The 24,821-nt window shown below is 37.8% G+C and overlaps 2 protein-coding genes across 2 annotated transcripts in view; one reads left to right on the top strand and one right to left on the bottom strand.

Moving 5' to 3' along the window:
* TRAPPC3L (trafficking protein particle complex subunit 3L) overlaps positions 1–24,821 on the top strand; it is a 244,578-nt gene that overhangs the window by 159,692 nt on the left and 60,065 nt on the right. The window lies entirely within an intron of this gene.
* On the bottom strand, positions 1,094–23,049 carry CALHM5 (calcium homeostasis modulator family member 5). The gene is made up of 2 exons (XM_053710883.1): positions 22,519–23,049; positions 1,094–1,493 (listed from the first exon to the last, which is right to left on the bottom strand). The coding sequence occupies exons 1-2, from the start codon at positions 23,047–23,049 to the stop codon at positions 1,101–1,103; spliced, it is 924 nt and encodes a 307-aa protein (XP_053566858.1). The 3' UTR covers positions 1,094–1,100.

Genomic DNA, 24,821 nt, shown 5'->3' with positions numbered 1-24,821 from the left:
ATTATCAATTTGTCTTAGTTTTCTTGGTATCCTTTGTTAAAGAGTAATCTTAGGTGAGGTCAGGAGCGTGCATGTGTGTTTAGCCATCTTGCAGCAGTGTTTGTAACAATGGTTATAGCAATTTTATACATAGTTGCAAACACTGATGCCATAGAATGCTAAAGACGTGCACTCTGCTAAGCTCCTATCATCCTACCTAGGTTTCCAGAGACATAACTTTTTTCACTTTCTGCAATGAGATTTATTTAGTGAAAATCTTTCTTCTGGTCCGCTATTTTAAAATGAAATTTGGTTTTAAATTAGGCACTTAAACCAAAGCACCAGCTCAACTGCAATGTGTTTATTAACTTAAGAATAAAGCATTTTTTAAAGTTTTATAATATATTGCAGCATTTGAAAATTTCATTGCAAATGACCTACAGAGAAAAAAAAGTTGGTGTCTAAATTTGTATTATTTGCTCTTGGTCTGATCTCACATAATTATAAGGTAAAAATGTAGTAATAAAGAAAGGTGTGTTGCTCACAAGAATGTCTTACATTCAAAAATCACAGCTTTGCAGACTGGAAAAGGCTAGGAGGTGAGGTTGGCAAGTTTCTGAGAAACAGTCATAAATCAATGTTGTGCTTCTTTGCAGTGCTACATTGTATTTGACTTTACTAGGAAAACTTGCACAGTGCAGCCAGAACACAGCACCGTTTGAAGGGAACGGCCTGATGTGGAACAGTGCTGCAAAGCGAAAGCGATAATGGTTCCTGCTTTTGTCCGGTTCTTTCTGCAGATATGCTGCATTTTCTTTGATGACATCTCAGATCACATGTAACTCTTCAACAAACGATACAAAGAGAATAAAGCAAATTTGATAATAGAAGTAAATTGGAAAGTTGTTTAAAGCATGAACATTTAATTTTGACTTTCATGCTTCCTATTGTTTTTTATAAAGGAAAAACTTCAAAGTGGTACTTTTCTTCTGTGATGCTTCTAATGTGCTTTTTAAAATTCATTTTGCACTGATCCATTTTAACACAAATTATAACTCATATTTATACGTTGTCATGCTAATTTCTTTCCAAATATTGTCTGGCAATAGAATAGGTTGCATTTAAACTCTACTTTGTGGCCCATCTACAAAGTCCACTGTTGATTCATTTTCATTTGGAAAATCAATGTTGCAATTGTCAACAGATCTATGTAGGGTGCTATAGTATTGTTCATTGGAACTGAATCTATACAAAGTGGAAACGTCATCCCAAGACTTGTTGCTTGGCATATCAAAGGCTTCTGGTTTCTTTTGTTCAAAGAAGCTTCTCAGATTCCTAATAGCAAGTTTAGTGGCATATTCGTGTGCCAGCTCATCAAACTTTTCTTTTTCTTTATCAATGTAAATTCTCCAGAATGTCATCTGAAGGAAACTGACTTGAGATCGGCAACTTGTGTAGCAGGTGCTTAGCAGAGAAACAATCGCTGATATCACTATAAGCCACCAACCTAGAATCTGTGAATTATGAGACAAAAAAAACAAATCTTTTGAGAGTAATTCATATTCAGTTAGTCATAGAAATTCCTAAAAATTACAATTAGCATAACATTCTAATATGAATACCAGTTGAGGTCTTTTTTTTAATCTATGTTATTAAAAGTGACAAGAAATTTACAAGGTCATTAACTTATACACAGTGAGGTAGATATAATTCATAAAAGAACCACAGGACTCACTCATGTGGGACGCTAGTTAATGGGACATGCCAGTGAATATAAAATATGTTATGCATAGAATAGAGTTTATGTAAAATGTGTAAAATATATCTATACTTCTATATCTATATGAATATATATATATATATATATATATATATATATATATATAAGATTGCATATACAGATATATATATAGAAATATCTATTTTTAAATGCAAAAAAAAAATTATATGTGAAAAACATAATGAATTCAAGTATTTCTATTCAAAACACATAACACAATACAAATTATATTACATGTTTCAAGGTATTTGGCAGGGCTCAAAAGTGTGTGTGTATATGTATATATATGTACAGTATCTCACAAAAGTGAGTACACCCCTCACATTTTTGAAAATATTTTATTATATCTTTTCATGTGACAACACTGAAGAAATGAAACTTTGCTACAATGTAAATTAGTGAGTGTACAACCTGTATAACAGTGTCAATTTGCTGTCTCCTAAAAATAACTCAACACACAGCCATTAATGTCTAAACCGTTGGCAACAAAAGTGAGTACACCCCTAAGTGGAAATGTCCAAATTGGGCTCAAAGTGTCAATATTTTGTGGGGCCACCATTATTTTCCAGCACTGCCTTAATCCTTTTGGGCATGGAGTTCACCCGAGCTTCACAGGTTGCCACTGGAGTCTTCTTCCACTCCTCCATGACGACATCACAGAGCTGGTGGATGTTAGAGACCTTGCACTCCCCCACCTTCCAATTGAGGATGCCCACAGATGCTCAATAGGGTTTAGGTCTGCAGACATGCTTGGCCAGTCCATCACCTTTAACCTCAGCTTCTTTAGCAAGGCAATGGTCATATTGGAGGTGTGTTTGGGGTCGTCATCATGTTGGAATACTGCTCTGCGGCCCAGTCTCCGAAGGGAGGGGATCATGCTCTGCTTCAGTATGTCTCAGTACATATTGGCATTCATGGTTCCCTCAATGAACTGTAGCTTCCCAGTGCCGGCAGCACTCTTCCAGGCCCAGACCATGAAACTCCCACCACCATGCTTGACTGTAGGCAAGACTCACTTGTCTTTGTACTCCTCACCTGGTTGCCACCACACACGCTTGACACCATCTGAACCAAATAAGTTTATCTTGGTCTCATCGAACCACAGGACATGGTTCCAGTAATCCATGTGTTTAGTCTGCTTGTCTTCAGCAAACTGTTTGCGGCCTTTCATGGGTCTCATCTTTAGAAGAGGCTTCCTTCTGGGACGACAGCTATGCAGACCAATTTGATGCAGTGAGCGGTGTATGGTCTGAGCACTGACAGGCTGACCCCTCACCCCTTCAACCTGTGCAGCAATGCTGGCAGAACTCATACGTCTATTTCCCAAAGGCAACCTCTGGATATGACGCTAAGCACGTGCACTCAACTTCTTTGGTCGACCATTGTGAGGCTTGTTCTGAGTGGAACCTGTCCTGTGAAACCGCTGTATGGTCTTGCCCACCGTGCTGCAGCTAAGTTTCAGGGTCTTGGCAATTTTCTTATAGCCTAGGCCATCTTTATTTAGAGCAACAATTCTTTTTTCAGATCTTCAGAGAGTTCCTTGCCATGAGGAGCCATGTTGAACTTCCAGTGACCAGTATGAGAGGGTGTGAGAGCGATAACACCAAATTTAACACACCCAATTGCTCCCCATTCACACCTGAGACCTTGTAACACTAACGAGTCACATGACACCAGGGAGGGAAAATGGCTAATTGGGCCCAATTTGGACATTTCCACTTAGGGGTGTAATCACTTTTGTTGCCAACGGTTTAAACATTAATGGCTGTGTGTTGAGTTATTTTGAAGGGACAGCAAATTTACACTGTTATACAGGCTGTACACTCACTACTTTACATTGTAGCAAAGTGTAATTTCTTCAGTGCTGTCACATGAAAATACTGTACTGTATTTACATGTGTATTTATTTATATTTATTTTTCGGTCTCTTTATTAAGATACAAACAGAAAATACAGGAAATATATACACAAAATATAAAAATAAACATTCAGAACAAAATGGCTTATTCAGGCAAATTCTGTATTTAGTGTGACCTCCATTGGCACTAAGCACATCTTAAATTCTTTTGGGGAGACTATCCTGAAGTTTTCTGAAGTAATCTTCTGGTATTTCACTTCCTAGAGTTCTTCTTTAGATTTAGGTTGTCTTTTATTTCTTTATCTGTCCGGGTGATCCCATACTGCCTTTATAATATTCAGATGTGGACTCTGTGGAGGTCAGTCCATGACTGTCAGTGTTTTATCAGCTGTTTTTCTCTCCAAATATGATTTCACTGCATTAGCACTGTGCTTGGGATCGTTATCATGCTGAAAAATAAAACCATTCCCAACCAGGCGCTTTCCAGAAGGCATGGCATAATGAATTAAAACCTGTCTTTACTCTTCAGCATTCATGATCCCATCAATTCGGACAATATCGCCAACACCAGTAGCAGAAATGCAGCCCCAAACCAGGACAGACCATCCACCATGTTTCACTGAAGGCCGCAAGCACTTATTCTTCCAACTCTTCTTCTCACATATTCTTGAGAATTGGACCCAAAAATTTCAAACTTGGATTTGTCACTCAATAATACTCTTTTCCACTGAACTTCCTTAAAATCTTTGTGAGCTTTAGCATATCTTAGCCTTTTCACCCTGTTCCCTTTCAAAAAAGTGGTTTCTTGGCTGCAACCCTTCCACAAAAAACATTCCTGATCAAGCTTATATATATACTCACCGGCCACTTTATTAGGTACACCTTGCTAGTACCGGCTTGGACCCCTTTTTGCCTTCAGAACTGCCTTAATTATTTGTGGCATAGATTCAACAAGGTGTTGGAAACATTCCTCAGAGATTTTGGTCCATATTGACATAATAGCATCACGCAGTTGCTGCAGATTTGTCGGATGCACATCCATGATGCGAATATCCCGTTCCACCACATCGCAAAGGTGCTCTGTTGGATTGAGATCTGGTAACTGTAGAGGCCATTGGAGTACAGTGAACTTATTGTCATGTTCAAGAAACCAGTTTGAGATGATGTGAGCTTTGTGACATGGTGCATCCTGCTGGAAGTAAATATCAGAAGATGGGTACACTGTAGTCATAAAGGGATGGACGTGGTCAGCAACAATACTCAGTTAGCCAGACAGATAGCTCAGCATGCTAAGGCACTGTGGCTGAGCTCTGTAGCAACCCAAGGGTTGCAGGTTCGATCCCCGGCAAGGTCCACTCAGCCTTTTATCCTTCTGAAGTTGATAAAATGAGCAGCGCCTTGAGACCCTTACGGGTGACATACATACATACATACAGGTAGGCCGTAGCGTTTAAACGATGCTCAATTGGTACTAAGGGGCCCAAAGTGTGCCAAGAAAATATCCCCCACACCATTACACCACCACCACCAGCTTGAACCGCTGATACAAGGCAGGATGGATCCATACTTTCATGTTGTTTACGCCAAGTTCTCACCCTACTATCGGAATGTCGCCACATTGCTAACAAGTACATAGAATTAAGCACATAGACATGACATCAATGGGTTGTACAGAAGAGTTAATTGACTTTTAACATGGCACTGTCATAAGATTCCACCTTTGCCACAAATCAATTAAATCTCTGCCCTACTAGCTCTGCCCCAGTCAACTGTAAGTGTGTTTAATAGAAAGTGGAAGAGTCTAGGAGAAACAACAGCATAGGCATGAAGCGGTAGACCACGCAAACTCACAGACAAGTGCTGAATCGCATATCATATCGCTATATCATCTGTTGCATCACTCACTACAGAATTCCAAACTGCCTATGGAAGCAACATCAGCACAAAAACTGTGCAATGAAAGCTTCATGAAAATGGGTGTCCATTGCCGAGCAGGGGTACACAAGCCTCACATCAACATGCGCAATACCAAGCTTCCACTGGAGTAGTGTAAAGCACGCTGCCACTGGACGCTGCAGCAGATGAATCTTGTTATCTGGAGTGATGAATCACACTATACTATCTAGCAACCTGATGGAAGAATCTGGGTGTGGCTGATGCCAGGAGAACACTACCTACCAGAATGCATAGTGCCTACTCTAAAGTTTGACGGAGGAGGGGTAATGACCTGGGTCTGTTTTTCGGGGATTAAGGGGGCAACTTTATATTAATGCTCTGGTTTTGGAATGTGGTGTCCAACAAGTTCATATTTCAGAAGAAAAGTTTATATGTAAATATAGATATAAATGTATTTAAAATTAAAAATTATATTTTATTCAGAGTGAATAACAATGCTATTTCAAGTATTTCTTAATACACCTCTTGTTTTAGTACACTTGGCTTAATGCGCCTTCTGGTTAGAATGTGCGAGTGAAAGCATAAAAAGCTTTTGAAGCACGCTCCATAGAAGTCTATGGGGAAAGAGACTTAGTGCTGCTGCACTATTAGACCTCCAGATGTTAGTAAACTTGAGGCTTTTACTCAAGCAAAAGCTTTCTGCTTTCAGCTTGTAATATGAGCATAATAATAGGAGCACTATTGATTTGGTTTCAGTGGTATTAGCACTCAATAGTGCTACTATTTTGCTCTCCACTTGTAATTTAGGCCATAGTGTTTCACTTCTTTTCAGCATAATTTCATGACCCTTTAACCCCTTGAGTGCTAACAACGGCTCTGAGCCGTCACAGAGTTTCCCACTCTGGTGCTAACGACGGCTCAGAGCCGTCACTAGCACTCTCCCACCTTGAGGGATATATGGGGGCTCCAACCCGCTCCTACCCTGGCGATGGGGCCTGCATAGTGACAGATATCGCCGGGGCTTCACATTATGCACGGTGACGTCACACGCAATGACGTGATGACATCACCGCACAACTTTATTTAAAAATCACAATGTTAAGTATAGGAGCAGGGGGCATGCTGCTTAGAAGCCTGTATCTCAGGCATCTAAGCAGCTGCAGACCTCCAAGACCCACCGTTGGAAGGTAATCGCCCAACCTTTCCAACAGTGTAAGTCTTGGGGATCTGGAAAAAAAAAAGTTAGAAAAAAACAATTCAAAAATTAAAAAATAAACTTAAAACAGCTTAGCACCCAGGTGGGAAAGTGCTTAGCACTCAAAGGGTTAATAGGCTTTAGGATATATAGTAGGAGTATTTTTGTATATTAAATAAAGACTTCCCAAATTGAATTTTCTAATTGGATAATGAGAATACAAAAATATTTTGTCCATCACACAAAGCTGTGGACATTGTTCTTATCAGGTGAGTATTCTATTCCTATGAATTAGTTGTACACAAACATGCACTTTAAAGTGAATGTAAAGTCATGCAGCATGCTAAACACTGTCTAAAAATTGAAGTGAAAATAATGGCACTTTAATTCACGATTTTTTAAACAAATTTATGATTACCTATTATTTTTAATTTATTTGGATCCGTTCGTCATTTCAAACCTCCGCCCACCATCTTGGATTATTGATTGACATCGTAGGCTCGCTCTTGTCAACCAATAATCCAATCCCCCCGGGGGGACCAAACCCCCTTTCCTTTACGTCACACTATCGTAAGCGCTTGCGTTGGAAAGAAGAGAGAAAAACGAGCTCTTACTCACGTTCACATTTCGCGCATGCGCTATTTCAATTAATTCGTACTTCATTATTTTTTTATAAAAATTGCTACCGCTTGGTAAGTATCGATCGTACATGGGCTACGGTATCAATAATAGTACTTTCCGTTTGTAAGCATAACATAGCGATATTTCATTGGGCATTATATAAAGTATAAAATATGCGACTTACAATATTGAATGTTTTTAAAGCAGCAAAATTTTTTTATGGGTGTTAGATCTTTTGATTCTCAGTAATACTTTCAATAGAATAGTAAGGTTTGTTTTGTCTGAAATAAGTGCAAACACATGAAAAATGTATTTATCAATGTACATATTGTACAGACAAAAAGATAAATTTAGTTTATTTTTATGGGGGGGTAGTAAAATGATCTATATGTTTATGTATGTCGTTTTAACATAATAAAGAACCTAAGAATTGATGACAAATTCTAAGATCATAATTACAATTTTTTTTATGTTTATAACATTTTTGTTTTTTTTCATATCAAATGATCGATATATATTTTGTTGATAATAAGGCACATAATAATTGAGGCAAGAATTTCAAATCATACTTACATGAGTAGGAGTTTGAATACAATACATCGTAGGGACGATGGAACGCTGCTTAACTGTATTGCACGATAGTATTCAGTGAATGTATTCATTCACTGAATACTATGTTGGTAGTCATCGGCATCGGCTTGTAAAGCATGCGCTCTGTATCTCAAAGCCAGGAGCGCGCATTGCCACTACGTAAACAGCGTGTGGGACCGCTGTATACGTAAGAGTGTAAAAAATAAGGAAGTTGTGGGTGGGAGGAGCATGTCCCGAAAACGGAGAATATTTGGTAATATAAGTATAATATTTATTTTTCATTTTTTTACAAAAATAAAGTGGCGGTTTAATTGAAAAACTAACAAGCTACATTGACGTACTTTCAATTATGAAAAAATTGACATTCACTTTATAGGGACATGAAACCCAAATTTTTTCTTTCCTGATTTAGAAAGAGCATGCAATTTTAAACAAAAAAGTTGGGTTTAATGTCCCTTTAAGTTAGTTTCAGTAGTTTATAATTTATTGCAGTGTTTTTAAAAGCATTTGGTCTAGGGCAGAGCTTCTTAAACTTTTTCACCTGGGACCCCTTTTTGCATTGGAAGTTTTTTGCAAACACCCCCCCCCCCTCCCCTTATTAAAATATACTCTAAAAAAACGTTTGTTAGACAGGTTTTCTTATACCTCAATATACCACACAGGTGAAGGGGTTATTATAAAAAAATAAGTAAATTCAACATTCATAGCCATTGCTGATCAATAACAGACACTTTGAGCCCCATTTATCAAAGCTCAGGCAGACAAAGTTCACTTCTTCATTCTGCCAGGATTGCAGAATGCCTGGCATTTGCTAGCCCAATGGCCTCTTGTCATTGGCTCACCTGATTGGTACAGCTAGTTTCCAGTAGTGCATTGCAGCTCTGGAGCTGATTTTAACTATGTTTTCAACCCATGTGTAGGAGTTAAACACCCAGTTATTTGCAATAATGCAAAAATAATGACCTTTAAGTAATGAAAGCAGGTTCAATTAGTAGTGTAATTGTAAATAAAAGCTACATTGCTGTTATAAATTGTGTAAGCCAGTGGTAGCAACATATATCTCCATTAAAGCCTATGGATGTGTTTTATGTTACCAGCAGTTTACACAGGCCTTAGTCTTTAGTATTCAACCTAAACAGATCTCATAATGGCAGCAAGAAGATAAAAAAAATCCCAAATTGAGAGCACCAGTTCTCATATTATATGAAAGCTCTCAATAGTTCAATAGTTCCCTTTATGTGGGAATCCGTCTTGCTTTAATTACATGGCTTGATAAATGGGATGACTTGCACATGGCTCGCAAAATACTTTACTTGCTGCTGCTCATTATTATTTTATTGTTACTTTTTTACAGAGCTTGAACTATTGAATAGAGTCAGTGTTCTATATGAATCTGTCTGACACAATATATATAAAACTATGAGAATAAAATATGATTAAGCAAAGCATGTGAACCAATACCATCAAAGTCACAAGATCCAGTAGTTAAACCAATAGGTTTCATGCCAATATTAAACTCTAAATTTGATTTCGCTGTCAAGGCTGAAAGTCATTGAATGCTTTGTAATCCTCTCTTTTAACCAAACAGGAAATATTACATTTTTTAATTTCCTTGCTATGTTTTTATCCCCTGCAATATAGTGCAGGACACAGCTGTTAAACCAATTAGGAGCAGCATACACGAGTAACCACCAATCACAGCCGTGTCATACTTGGGGAGCCCTGAGCAGGACTGTTATTATGTGGGGATTAAACACAACGTTTACATGGGACACTGGTGGTCAAATAAAATATTCTAATTAATTGTATTTTTCTTTTAGAATATCCCCATGTCATTTTTGTTAATCTCCAGGGACAGTGAATTTTTATAATATCTATTTATTTATTTGTTTGAAGTAACAAAGCAAGGATAGGTCTTTAAGCGCACAGGAAAATGTTCAAAAGATATATAGCTGTAGAGATGGGGTAAAGTCCAGATCCCTCTTAAAACATATATATATATTTATATTATATACACACATATATGTGAATAAACATTTTCCTGTAGTAGTGAGATTGTGTATTTACAGGACCCCACCTCAATACTATGAGGTAAGGGGAATGCTTTATCAGTGAAAGGGAATATATTCTCACGGTTTTCTTTCCGGTGCTTTGTGCCTTTTGGAGCACATAAAGCAGGATGGAAGCTTAGCGCTAGCCATAGTATAATACTTACTTTCTAGAGCACATTATTTATTTATTTATTAAATGGGTGGGGGGTTTTAATTGTTTTTATATTTTGGTATACACTTATAATTCAGCATTTTTTATTATTAAAGTTATTAGCTATTTAAATGGACAGTCTACACCAGAATTGTTATTGTTTTAAAAGATAGATTATCCCTTTATTACCCATTCCCCAGTTTTGCATAACCAACACAGTTATATTAATATACTTTTAACCTCTGTGATTATCTTGTATCTAAGCCTCTGCAAACTGCCCCTTTATTTCAGTTCTTTTGACAGACTTGCAGTTTAGCCAATCAGTGCCTGCTCCCAGATAACTTCATATGCACGAGCACAGTGTTATCTATATGAAATACATGAACTAACACCCTCTAGTTTTGAAAAACTGTTAAAATGCATTCTGAAAAGAGGTGGCCTTCAAGGTCTAGGAAATTAGCATATGAACCTCCTAGGTTAAGCTTTCAAATAAGAATACCAAGTGAACAAAGCAAAATTGGTGATAAAAGTAAATTGGAAAATTGTTTAAAATGACATGCTCTATCTGAATCATGAAAGTTTATTTTGGCCTAGACTGTCCCTTTAACTTCTATGCATTCGATCTGGATAAATAACATTCCTTATTTTCTCTTTATAGGACCAGTAGCTTATGTCCATGGCCCAGATGTTAGAACAATTTCTAAAATATTGCTATTATCACAATGCTTTTGCCTTGCAATCGAGATTGCAGATTACATTTTATAAAGGGCTGAAAGCAGTGTTTGATGCTTCTTTGACACTGGCAGAATTTGAAATACAGCAGCACCACCTGCATCTATTTATCTATCTATCTATTGGATTCTTTTAAAGCACGGCTATTCACCCGTAAGGGTCTCAAGGCACTAAGGGGAGCTGATCTGGTGGGAAAACGCTAACGGTTGCCGTTCAGTCGAAGAGCCAGGTCATGATGTCCTTTTTGAACTTTGTTAGATCAGCATCTTGTCAGAGGTGTAAAGGGTCGGTGTACCAAGTTTTGGCTGCCAGTTGACAGCAGGACCCGCCTCTAGAGATGATTTTTCTGATATGGGGGATGATCGCGAGGGCTTGGTCGGCCGACCGACCATAGTTGTCTGGCGGGGTGTAGAAGGTGACACGGTGGTTTAAGTATTCAGGGCTGATGTTGTGGAGGGCTTTGAACGTGTGGGTGAGGAGCTTGAAAGTTATTCTTTTGTTGATGGGGAGCCAGTACAGGTCTCGCAGGTGTTTTGTGGTGGGGGATTGGCGAGGGATGTTGAGGATGAGTCTTGCCTAGGCGTTCTGGATGCGCTGGAGTCTCTTTTGGAGCTTGATGGTGCATCCGCCATACAGTGAGTTGCCGTGGTCCAGTCTGCTGCTGACGAGTGCATGGGTGACCGTCTTCCTGGTGTTGGGTGGGATCCATTTGCATGGAAGGTGTAATGTAAATGATACCTTTACATTGTATTTAATGACAATTTACATGTGTCAACTAAAACTTAAAAATACAATAGGGAAACTAGGACATGAATAATAAAGCTATAGGGGCTGTGGGACTGTGGGTATAATATACACATGTATACACTGTGTTATGTATATATTATACTGTTAAATACTATTATATGTATGTAAAGTGTTTTCATTATTTAAATAAACGTGTTTTTTACTTTTGCCGTGTTCTTTTATTTATAGGAAGACATTAGTAGACAATAGTTGCAGCTTCTTCAAAATGTGTTTTTTGGTATTTATGGCTTTTTTAATATTGTACATTTATTGCTGCAATAAGTTCCCTCTGCATGTGTTTTACTTTATTAATATTGCAGTTACACTGTAACAAATGTGTTACTAATATAGAACAAGTATGGTACGGTGCGGTCTCAATATTAGAAGTAAAACAAGTACAGTAAAAACTTATAGCTGTAATACAAATTCACTATTAAGAAAGCCATCAATTCCAAAAAACAAGTTTTACATAGTGCAAAATTGAAAAAAAAAACGTACTTTTGTAAGACAAAAAAGCTGTGACTTCCTAAAAAGAAAAGAAAGTTTAAAACACATTTATTTAAATAATGAAAACACTTTACATACAATATACCCACAACCCCCAAGCTCCTATAGGTTTATTATTCATGTCTTATTATTGTATTGTAACAAAATGTGTTTTAACTCCAAAAGTTAAAAACATATTTTAATAAAAAACAATTCACATACATATTATCATATTTTACAGTATAATACCTACACATAACACTGTGTATTCATATGTAAAATATACCCACAATCCCCCAGTTCGTACAAATGTATCATTAAGGGTTTATTTTAACAAAGGTGATCAGATACTTAGGGGCCGATTTATTGAGTCGGACAGACATGATCCACTGTAGCGATCATATCCGCCAGACATCGCTGAATGCCGACAGGTGAACTGCTTGTGCAATGCTGCCCCCTGCAGAGTTAGCAGGGGGTGTCAATCAACTTGATCGTATAGGATCTGGCTGATTGCTGTACGCCGCCTCAGAGGGGGTGTACAGGTTAAGGAGCAGCGGTCTTAAGACCACTGCTTCTTAACTCCTGTTTCCGGCGAGCCTGAAGGCTTGTGCGGAAACAAATGTATCTGGTCACATTCAGGGCATGATAAATTGGCCCTATAGAGAATGTATGGGCATCAATGGGACTTTCATGTATTTACAGTAAATGGGGAAAAATTGCTGGGGTTTCATATTTTTAAAAGGACTGTCCTTCTTAGGAGCATCTTTTCACACATACCAGTCTTGCCAGCCATTGAGTAGTGAGATTTTTAACTGAAACAAATTTACTGAATGTACAGTAAAACTTAGTTTACCTATCTATTACACCCTTCCTGCCGTTAGGACGTTCAATGCCGTCCTAACTGCACTGGGCTTTAGCAGCGTTAGGACGGCATGGAACATCCTAGCCATTTGGCTGTCCTGAAGCCAATAGTGGCTTGGTAAATGGGATCGCAGGCTAGAGGGCATGCCTAGCATCATAGGCACTCCCCCAGACACGATTCCATCATTGAAATCACACGATCGCGTGATTTCAATTTTTACTTATTTTTTTACATGGAAACTTTGTTCCGATTTAGACAAATAAATCTGGTTATGAAGGGGTCAATTGAACTGTTATTGCACATCATTTGTTTTCTATTTTAGTGAATACACATGCTTTGTTATGTAAACATGCGTTCAATACACCCCCTCCCCACTGCCGAGATCTGGGTTCACTGGTGATGTGGGCGGATATTTGATCAGACAGCAGTTCCTGTTGTTTTCTATGGAAGGCGCAATGCCACTCGTCGGGACAGAGATGGGTCAGCCCACTTTCTATAAAATATTACTGGACGCACAGATTGCGAGACTAGTGAGACAAAAAAACATAATTTATGTAAGAACTTACCTGATAAATTCATTTCTTTCATATTAGCAAGAGTCCATGAGCTAGTGACGTATGGGATATACATTCCTACCAGGAGGGGAAAAGTTTCCCAAACCTCAAAATGCCTATAAATACACCCCTCACCACACCCACAAATCAGTTTAACGCATAGCCAAGAAGTGGGGTGATAAGAAAAAAGTGCGAAAGCATAAAAAAATAAGGAATTGGAATAATTGTGCTTTATACAAAAAAATTATAACCACCACAAAAAGGGTGGGCCTCATGGACTCTTGCTAATATGAAAGAAATGAATTTATCAGGTAAGTTCTTACATAAATTATGTTTTCTTTCATGTAATTAGCAAGAGTCCATGAGCTAGTGACGTATGGGATAATGACTACCCAAGATGTGGATCTTCCACGCAAGAGTCACTAGAGAGGGAGGGATAAAATAAAGACAGCCAATTCCTCTGAAAATAATCCACACCCAAAACAAAGTTTAAAAAACTGAAAATATAAGCAGAAGAATCAAACTGAAACAGCTGCCTGAAGTACTTTTCTACCAAAAACTGCTTCAGAAGAAGAAAACACATCAAAATGGTAGAATTTAGTAAAAGTATGCAAAGAAGACCAAGTTGCTGCTTTGCAAATCTGATCAACCGAAGCTTCATTCCTAAACGCCCAGGAAGTAGAAACTGACCTAGTAGAATGAGCTGTAATCCTTTGAGGCGGAGTTTTACCCGACTCGACATAAGCATGATGAATCAAGGACTTTAACCAAGACGCCAAAGAAATGGCAGAGGCCTTCTGACCTTTCCTAGAACCGGAAAAGATAACAAATAGACTAGAAGTCTTTCGGAAATTTTTAGTAGCTTCAACATAATATTTCAAAGCTCTAACTACATCCAAAGAATGCAACAATCTTTCCTTAGAATTCTTAGGATTAGGACACAATGAAGGAACCACAATTTCTCTACTAATGTTGTTAGAATTCACAACCTTAGGTAAAAATTTAAAAGAAGTTCGCAACACCGCCTTATCCTGATGAAAAATCAGAAAAGGAGACTCACAAGAAAGAGCAGATAATTCAGAAACTCTTCTAGCAGAAGAGATGGCCAAAAGAAACAAAACTTTCCAAGAAAGTAATTTAATGTCCAGCGAATGCATAAGTTCAAACGGAGGAGCTTGAAGAGCCCCCAGAACCAAATTCAAACTCCAAGGAGGAGAAATTGACTTAATAACAGGTTTTATACGAACCAAAGCCTGTACAAAACAATGAATATCAGGAAGACTAGCAATCTTTCTGTGGAAAAGAACAGAAAGAGCAGAGATTTGTCCTTTCAAGGAACTTGCAGACAAACCTTTATCCAAACCATCCTGAAGAAATTGTAAAATTCTAGGAATTCTAAAAGAATGCCAAGAAAAATGATGAGAAAAACACCAAGAAATGTAAATCTTCCAGACTCGATAATATATCTTCCTAGATACAGATTTACGAGCCTGTAACATAGTATTAATTACTGAGTCAGAGAAACCTCTATGACTGAGAATCAAGCGTTCAATCTCCATACCTTCAAATTTAAGGATTTGAGATCCTGATGGAAAAAAGGACCTTGCGATAGAAGGTCTGGTCTTAATGGAAGAGTCCACGGTTGGCAAGTAGCCATCCGGACAAGATCCGCATACCAAAACCTGTGAGGCCATGCTGGAGCCACCAGCAGAACAAACGAGCACTCCTTTAGAATCTTGGAAATCACTCTTGGAAGGAGAACTAGAGGCGGAAAGATATAGGCAGGATGATACTTCCAAGGAAGTGACAATGCATCCACTGCCTCCGCCTGAGGATCCCTGGATCTGGACAGATACCTGGGAAGTTTCTTGTTTAGATGAGAAGCCATCAGATCTATTTCTGGAAGTCCCCACATTTGAACAATCTGAAGAAATACCTCTGGGTGAAGAGACCATTCGCCCGGATGTAACGTTTGGCGACTGAGATAATCCGCTTCCCAATTGTCTATACCTGGGATATGAACCGCAGAAATTAGACAGGAGCTGGATTCCGCCCATACCAGTATTCGAGATACTTCTTTCATAGCCAGAGGACTGTGAGTCCCTCCTTGATGATTGACATATGCCATGGTTGTGACATTGTCCGTCTGAAAACAAATGAACAACTCTCTCTTTAGAAGAGGCCATGACTGAAGAGCTCTGAAAATTGCACGGAGTTCCAAAATGTTGATTGGTAATCTCACCTCCTGAGATTCCCAAACCCCTTGTGCTGTCAGAGACCCCCAAACAGCTCCCCAACCTGTCAGACTTGCATCTGTTGAAATCACAGTCCAGGTTGGAAGAACAAAAGAAGCCCCCTGAACTAAACGATGGTGGTCTGTCCACCACGTCAGAGAGTGTCGTACAATCGGTTTCAAAGATATTAATTGAGATATCTTTGTATAATCCCTGCACCACTGGTTCAGCATACAGAGCTAAAGAGGTCGCATGTGAAAACGAGCAAAGGGGATCGCGTCCGATGGAGCAGTCATAAGACCTAGAATTTCCATGCATAAGGCTACCGAAGGGAATGATTGAGACTGAAGGTTTCGACAAGCTGAAACCAATTTTAGACGTCTCTTGTCTGTCAGAGACAGAGTCATGGACACTGAATCTATCTGGAAACCTAAAAAGGTTACCCTTGTCTGAGGAATCAATGAACTTTTTGGTAAATTGATCCTCCAACCATGTTCTTGAAGAAACAATACAAGTCGATTCGTATGAGACTCTGCTAAATGTGAAGACTGAGCAAGTACCAAGATATTGTCCAAATAAGGAAATACCACAATACCCTGTTCTCTGATTACAGACAGATTACAGACAGAAGGGCACCGAGAACCTTTGTAAAAATCCTTGGAGCTGTTGCTAGGCCAAACGGCAGAGCCACAAACTGGTAATGCTTGTCTAGGAAAGAGAATCTCAGAAACTGATAGTGATCTGGATGAATCGGAATATGCAGATATGCATCCTGTAAATCTATTGTGGACATATAATGCCCTTGCTGAACAAAAGGCAGAATAGTCCTTATAGTTACCATTTTGAATGTTGGTATCCTTACATAATGATTCAATATTTTTAAATCCAGAACTGGTCTGAAGGAATTCTCCTTCTTTGGTACAATAAAGAGATTTGAGTAAAACCCCAGCCCCTGTTCCAGAACTGGAACTGGCACAATTACTCCAGCTAACTCTAGATCTAAAACACATTTAAGAAATGCTTGAGCCTTCACTGGATTTACTGGGACACGGGAAAGAAAAAATCTTCTTGCAGGATGCCTTATCTTGAAGCCTATTCTGTACCCTTGTGAAACAATGTTCTGAATCCAATGATTGTGAATCGAATTGATCCAAATTTCTTTGAAAAATCGTAATCTGCCCCCTACCAGCTGGGCTGGAATGAGGGCCGCACCTTCATGTTGACTTGGGAGCTGGCTTTGGCTTTCTAAAAGGCTTGGATTTATTCCAGACTGGAGATGGTTTCCAAACTGATACCGCTCCTGTAGGGGAAGGATCAGGCTTTTGTTCCTTATTGTGACGAAAGGAACGAAAACGATTAGTAGACCTAAATTTACCTTTAGATTTTTTATCTTGTGGTAAAAAAGTTCCTTTCCCCCCAGTAACAGTTGAAATAATAGAATCCAACTGTGAACCAAATAATTTATTACCCTGGAAAGAAAGGGAAAGCAAAGTTGACTTGGAAGACATATCAGCATTCCAAGTTTTAAGCCATAAAGCCATAAATAGCTAGAGACATATACCTGACATCAACCCTAATGATATCAAAGATGGCATCACAAATAAAATTATTAGCATGTTGAAGAAGATTAACAATGCTATGAGAATTATGATCTGTTACTTTTTGCGCTAAAGCTTCCAACCAAAAAGTTGAGGCTGCAGCAACATCCGCTAAAGATATAGCAGGTCTAAGAAGATTACCTGAACATAAGTAAGCTTTTCTTAGAAAGGATTCAATTTTCCTATCTAAAGGATCCTTAAAGGAAGTACTATCTGCCATAGGAATAGTAGTACGTTTAGCAAGAGTAGAGATAGCCCCATCAACCTTAGGGATTTTGTCCCAAAACTCTAATCTGTCAGATGGCACAGGATATAATTGCTTAAAACGTTTAGAAGGAGTAAATGAATTACCCAAATTATTCCATTCCCTGGAAATTACTTCAGAAATAGCATCAGGGACAGGAAAAACTTCTGGAATAACTACAGGAGATTTAAAAACCTTATTTAAACGTTTAGATTTAGTATCAAGAGGACCAGAATCCTCTATTTCTAATGCAATTAAGACTTCTTTAAGTAAAGAACGAATAAATTCCATTTTGAATAAATATGAAGATTTATCAGCATCAACCTCTGAAACAGAATCCTCTGAACCAGAGGAATCATTATCAGAATCAGAATGATGATGTTCATTTAAAAATTCATCTGAAAAATTAGAAGTTTTAAAAGACCTTTTACGATTACTAGAAGGAGGAATAACAGACATAGCCTTCTTAATGGATTTAGAAACAAAATCTCTTATGTTAACAGGAACACTCTGAATATTAGATGTTGATGGAACAGCAACAGGTAATGTAACATTACTAAAGGAAATATTATCTGCATTAACAAGTTTGTCATGACATTCATTACAAACAACAGCTGGAGGAACAGATACCACAAGTTTACAGCAAATACACTTAACTTTGGTAGATCCAGCATCAGGCAGCGATTTTCCAGAAGTATCTTCTGATTCAGGACCAATCTGAGACATCTTGCAATATGTAAAAGAAAAAACAACATATAAAGCAAAATTGATCAAATTCCTTAAATGACAGTTTCAGGAATGGGAAAAAATGCCAGTGAACAAGCTTCTAGCAACCAGAAGCAAATAAACAATGAGACTTAAATAATGTGGAGACAATAATGACGCCCATATTTTTTGGTGCCAAAAAAGACGCCCACATTATTTGGCGCCTAAATGCTTTTAGCGCCAAAAATGACGCCACTTCCGGTAACGCCAACATTTCTGGCGCAAAAACGTCAAAAAATGACGCAACTTTCGGCGACACGTATGACGCCGGAAATAACAAACAAAATTTTTGCGCCAAAAAAGTCCGCGCCAAGAATGACGCAATAAAATGAAGCATTTTCAGCCCCCGCGAGCCTAACAGCCCACAGGGAAAAAAAGTCAAATTTTAAGGTAAGAAAAAAATTGATTATTCAAATGCATTATCCCAAATAATGAAACTGACTGTCTGAAATAAGGAATATTGAACATCCTGAATCAAGGCAAATAAATGTTTAACCCCTTAATGACAACTGACGTACCAGGTACGTCATGCATTAACAAGTAGTTAATGACAATGGACGTACCTGGTACGTCAGTTGTCTAGGAGAGTGCTGGAAGCGATCGCAATCGCTTCCAGCAGCTCTCAGGGTATTGCAGTGATGCCTCCATATGGAGGCATCCTGCAATACCTTTTTAGAAGACTCCGATGCAGAGAGGGCCACTCTGTGGCCCTCTCTGCACCGGTAGTTCGTTGGTGGGTGGGAGCGCAACAGGGAGGTGGGTGGGCGGCCCATCGCTACCCGGCATCCGGTTCCTAGAAGTGCAATGTGCACGCCGGGTGCCGGGAGCATGTGGGGGGCGCGCGCATTAGCTGGCCACTGACACCAATGAGGGAAGAGGGGGGGGGGGGGAAAGATTTTTTTTTTAAATCATATAAAAGGATCTGGGAAGGGGGAGGGGGGTAGGGGTATTGTGGGGGGCTGCTACACTAAAGAAAACCCCCCAAAAAAGAAAAAGAGCAGAAAATACTTTTGTTTTTGTGCAAATTGGGTACTGGCAGACAGCTGCCAGTACCCAAGATGGCCGCAATTAGATAGGGGAGAGGGTTAGAGAGCTGGGGGGGGGGATCATGGAGGTTGGGGCTAAGGCAGGAGTCCATCACAGCTAAAATATTTTATTTTTTTTTATAAAAAAAAAAAAAAAACTCCTTTTATTTAGTACTGTCAGACTTTCTGCCAGTACTTAAGATGGCGGGGACATTTGTGGGGTGGGGGAGGGAAGAGAGCTGTTTGGGAGGGATCAGGGGTGGGATGTGTCAGGTGGGAGGCTGATCTCTACCCTAAAGCTAAAATTAACCCTGCAAGCTCCCTACAACCTACCTAATTAACCCCTTCACTGCTGGGCATAATTTACGTGTGGTGCGCAGCAGCATTTAGTGGCCTTCTAATTACAAAAAAGCAATGCCAAAGCCATATAAGTCTGCTATTTCTGAACAAAGGGGATCCCAAAGAAGCTTTTACAACAATTTGTGCCATAATAGCACAAGTTGTTTGTAAATAATTTCAGTGAGAAACCTAAAATTGTGAAAAATGTAAAGTTTTTTTTTTATTTGCTCGCATTTGGCGGTGAAATGGTGGAATAAAATATACCAAAATGTGCCTAGATCAATACTTTGGGTTGTCTTCTAACAAAAAATATATACATGTCAAGGGATATTCAGGTATTCCTGACAGATATCAGGGTTCCAATGTAACTAGCGCTAATTTTGAAAAAAAGTGGTTTGGAAATAGTGAAGTGCTACTTGTATTTATGGCCCTATAACTTGCAAAAAAAGCTAAGAACATGTAAACATTGGGTATTTCTAAACTCAGGACAAAATTTAGAAACTATTTAGCATGGGTGTTTTTTGGTGATTGTAGATGTGTAACAGATTTTGGGGGTCAAAGTTAGAAAAAGTGTGTTTTTTTCCATTTTTTCCTCATATTTTATTATTTTTTTTGTAGTAAATTATAAGACATGATGAAAATAATGGTATCTTTAGAAAGTCCATTTAATGGCGAGAAAAACGGTATATAATATGTGTGGGTACAGTAAATGAGTAAGAGGAAAATTACAGCTAAACACAAACACTGCAGAAATGTAAAAATAGCCATTGTCATTAAGGGTAAGAAAATTGAAAAATGGTCCGGTCATTAAGGGGTTAAACACAAATATTTAGAACTTTATATAAAAGTGCCCAACCATAGCTTAGAGTGTCACAAAAATAAGACTTACTTACCCCAGGACACTCATCTACATGTAGTAGAAAGCCAAACCAGTACTGAAACGAGAATCAGTAGAGGTAATGGTATATAAGAGTATATCGTCGATCTGAAAAGGGAGGTAAGAGATGAATCGCTACGACCGATAACAGAGAACCTATGAAATAGACCCCGTAGAAGGAGATCATTGAATTCAAATAGGCAATACTCTCTTCACATCCCTCTTACATTCACTGCACGCTGAGAGGAAAACCGGGCTCCAACCTGCTGCGGAGCGCATATCAACGTAGAATCTAGCACAAACTTACTTCACCACCTCCATAGGAGGCAAAGTTTGTAAAAACTGATTTGTGGGTGTGGTGAGGGGTGTATTTATAGTCATTTTGAGGTTTGGGAAACTTTGCCCCTCCTGGTAGGAATGTATATCCCATACGTCACTAGCTCATGGACTCTTGCTAATTACATGAAAGAAAGGCTGTTTTACATGGGTCTGATGATCCGTTTAGCATCGGCGGCTTATATGAGATCTACCCAGGTTCTAAGATCAACTGTTAATCACCTTATAATTAAACATATTGGTATGATCAATACAGAATTTTTTTTTGTTCCTATCCTTTTCTTCTTCATATGCTCTTACTGAGATTTTACCAGCTCAACTTCACTGTTACGTAACGTATCTCTGACCTTGTATATCTTTAAAATATTATTATTTATTTATTTTAATGTCATGAGAGAAAAAACACATGAACCCTTGTTTAATTTGTCTAGGGTGATCTAGTTTAGGGCATTTGCTTTAGGAGGATACTGCCCTTTAAATTATGTGGGCAATTGCTTCCAGGACTGTTCTTGCATTTATATCTATAATAAAAATGTATTGAAGTTAATGATTAATGTTCTTGTAAATGTGATTATTGCTAAAAAATTAAAGCAAGACTTGCTGAACCTGAGCACAACACGATCAGCCAACCAAGCAGACACAGCAGTCTTACATCCAATTGGCAGTCATTTTCTGTTTGGGCGTTGCAATGCAGTGATGCAGAAAATATATTTTCTAACAAATTAGACCCTTTAAAATTGTGTGATCAATAATTTTCCGTGGGTAATTGTTAAAGTTGTGTTATTTCTCCAATTACATAACAGCTGATGTATTTTATCAAATATAATGCAGTTTTGAAAGGTAAAAGAGGGTCTTTATAAATAAGCTCAGCTTTAACATTCATATTTTTTTAAATTTTTTGCTTATTTTAGTTTGAATTTTAAATTTAGTGCACATTAGATCGTGTACGGAGCTTTTAATTATTGATATATGTCTAATCTGCTTTGTTGCATGAAATACAAATCGTCCAGCATTATATTTGTATATGCATTTGATTACCATGCATGCTAGTGCACATTTTGTATCAAGCCCTATTTAAAGGAATATTCTAGTCAATACTTAAAGTCATATGAGCGAATTTTGGTCTGGAAAGGAAGCTTTCTTGCAATATGTGTTTTTTTTTTATCTGTATGCAATACATGTGTTTTTACTAAAAGCTGTCACTATTTTACCTTTGCACAAGATTTAAGAAATCTTGTCTGTTCAAAGTAAAAGGCAGTGTCTGAATGCACGTGCACAAGGAATATGGACATATGCTCTGTGCACATTAAAAGCTATCACTAAGACAGCTATATCTTTTACTAGAAGCATTTTCCTAATAAATTAGATTGCAAAAAAATGTTTCTATTTAGAACTGAAAATCTTTAAAATAATGTAATGCTCATAATAAAAAAAACTGTCTAAATACATTGATTTTCTTATTTAGTTTACAACATAAAAATATGATTTGATTTGAAAAGGACTACATTAGATGTATATTATTATCAAGCATCAAATCACAGAAATATGCTTTTCATACCTGTGATTGTGCTTGGAGAAGTAAAATGACTTCTTCAGAGTCCGGGCTGCCTTTCCCACAAGTCACCTTAAAGAGGTGTGTCTGGCAGTGTTCTGATTTGTTCTTGCACAGGTACTGCATATACTGGGGGTTCTGGAAGCCACTCATTGCACATGCATAAAAGGTCCCATTAAGTAAAGCAATCGAAATCCACATGATGGGACCAATGGATGCATTCAGTGTGAGTTGTATAAAAACATAAAGACAATAGCAGCGATTTCCTTTGGGAAACATCTTTTTGGGGTTCAAACAACATCCTGTGATGAATTTCCATGTTCTGCTGTTTAAAAAGTAGCCAATTATTAAAAGAACTATTGCAGGAGCAAAGAGGAATGCAGCCCCATAAACAAGGTTCTGATGATTACACGGACATTTAAAGGCGACAATGGAAAATAATTGTTGGCCTCCTATGGTCACGAGAGCCAAAAAGCTGTAGCCAATCGCTGACTTCTTCTCAGCACAAAACTGTATTAATTTTTGCAGTGCCTCCATGTTTAACATATAGAGGCAAAAATAAAATATTCTGCTGAATGGAACTTGAGAATTTAAAGATGAGCGGTATGTGAAATCTACTGAATAAAACCAGTTACTCAGGTTTATATTATACAGAGGTGTGTTGGTACATTGCAATAAAATCTGCTATAGACACTATGAAAAACTTTATTTGTTTTTTCTTCATCTTTTATTTTACTTTTTAATTTGTCAAGCTTAATATTTCAGCTCTTATTAAACAAGGGGTAAGAGCAATATACTTAATTAGAGCTCTAAACTAAATTATGAAAATAAAGAAAAACCATAGAAAAATGTTATAGTATAACTAAAGCACATGAAGGTGGCGTCGTCCAGTATGTCCCCTACATTTTGGACCTCGCGTTCTATAGTTTCCTGTAGCATGTTATTGTTTTAAGAAATTGTAACAGCTTTTAATAAATATAAATCTATATATTGTATTAAATAAGATGTCAAGGCCTTACAGCTCATTTCCAAAGGGCTGTCCTTAGCAGTTTAGCGGATAGAGTTTAAGCCAGTTTCTAATTTCTGAATGTGTAGTCTAGGGTGAGTAGGTGACCCATAGTATTTTACCTATGGGTAGTTTGGAAATTGTGAGGGAAACCTAAACAAAGGCCTCCTTGGTGATTTGGCTGCTTACACCAGTTGCCCTGGAGATTGTTGGATAGGACAGTTTCAGTTACAGTCAAGCATGGTGACTTGAAGTATTTTGTAAACTCTTTAGGTATCTTTAGAATATAGAAAGTTTTGAACCTGAGTACACATTCATTTTGCTGGTCAAGATGGAGGCAATTTGTTTGGGGAACCTGTTCAGGTACCTTAAATGCACATCTAAGTGATACATTTATTTTACACAGGTAGAGCTGGCATTCTATATACTTTAGGTTCCAGTCATTTGTTCAATCCTCCAATTGTTGTATATCACTTTTTCTACCCCCCCTGGAATCAGCCAACAGACATTACTTTCCCCTGTAGCCCTTGGCTGATATCTCTGATAAATATGTTAAAAATAACAGGCCCCAGAACATATATATACATAAGTATATATACTGTGAAACCCTTTCTACTCAAATACCTGAAGACAAGAAAAATACATTTTATTTAATATTAATATGAATTATGGTTTTTACTGTAAATATTTTACTTAGATATATTACTTTACTTAGAAAGAAATGTTTGTTGTATTTCAAAATATGTATTTCTATTTATATCTGTATACATGTCTATACCTGTATATATTCATATAGATATAGGTATAGGTATAGATATATGTAGAAATAAATATGTATAGCTAAAAAGTACCTTTTATCTTATGTTAAGAAGAGAGGAATGTAAAATACTTATTACTCACTTCGGGTTAGTGGTGTAGGTCTAACATGGTGTCACGCTAGCGTACGAGCGATAAGTGTAAGTTTTTTTTAAAGGGACAGTCTACACTAAAATTGTTATTGTTTAAAAAGATAGATAACGCCTTTACTACCCATTCCCCAGCTTTGCCCAACCAACATTAATATATTACTTTTCTTTATAACATTTAAACCTCTAAATTTCTGCCTGTTTCTAAACCACTATAGACAGCCTTTTATCACATGCTTTTTTATTTGCTTTTCAAAACAGCAGACTGCTAGTTCATGTGGACCATATAGATAACATTGTGTTAATCCCCGAGGAGTTATTTAAGATTTAGCACAACACAATACTAAATGCAAGTCAATAGATAATAAATAGTCACAGTCATGTGATCAGGGGGCTGT

The sequence above is a fragment of the Bombina bombina genome, chromosome 4, assembly GCF_027579735.1.
Source record: "Bombina bombina isolate aBomBom1 chromosome 4, aBomBom1.pri, whole genome shotgun sequence".
In the NCBI taxonomy this organism is placed as follows: domain Eukaryota; kingdom Metazoa; phylum Chordata; class Amphibia; order Anura; family Bombinatoridae; genus Bombina; species Bombina bombina.
Note: the sequence above shows the minus strand (reverse complement) of the source record. Positions and strands in the feature narration are given on the sequence as shown.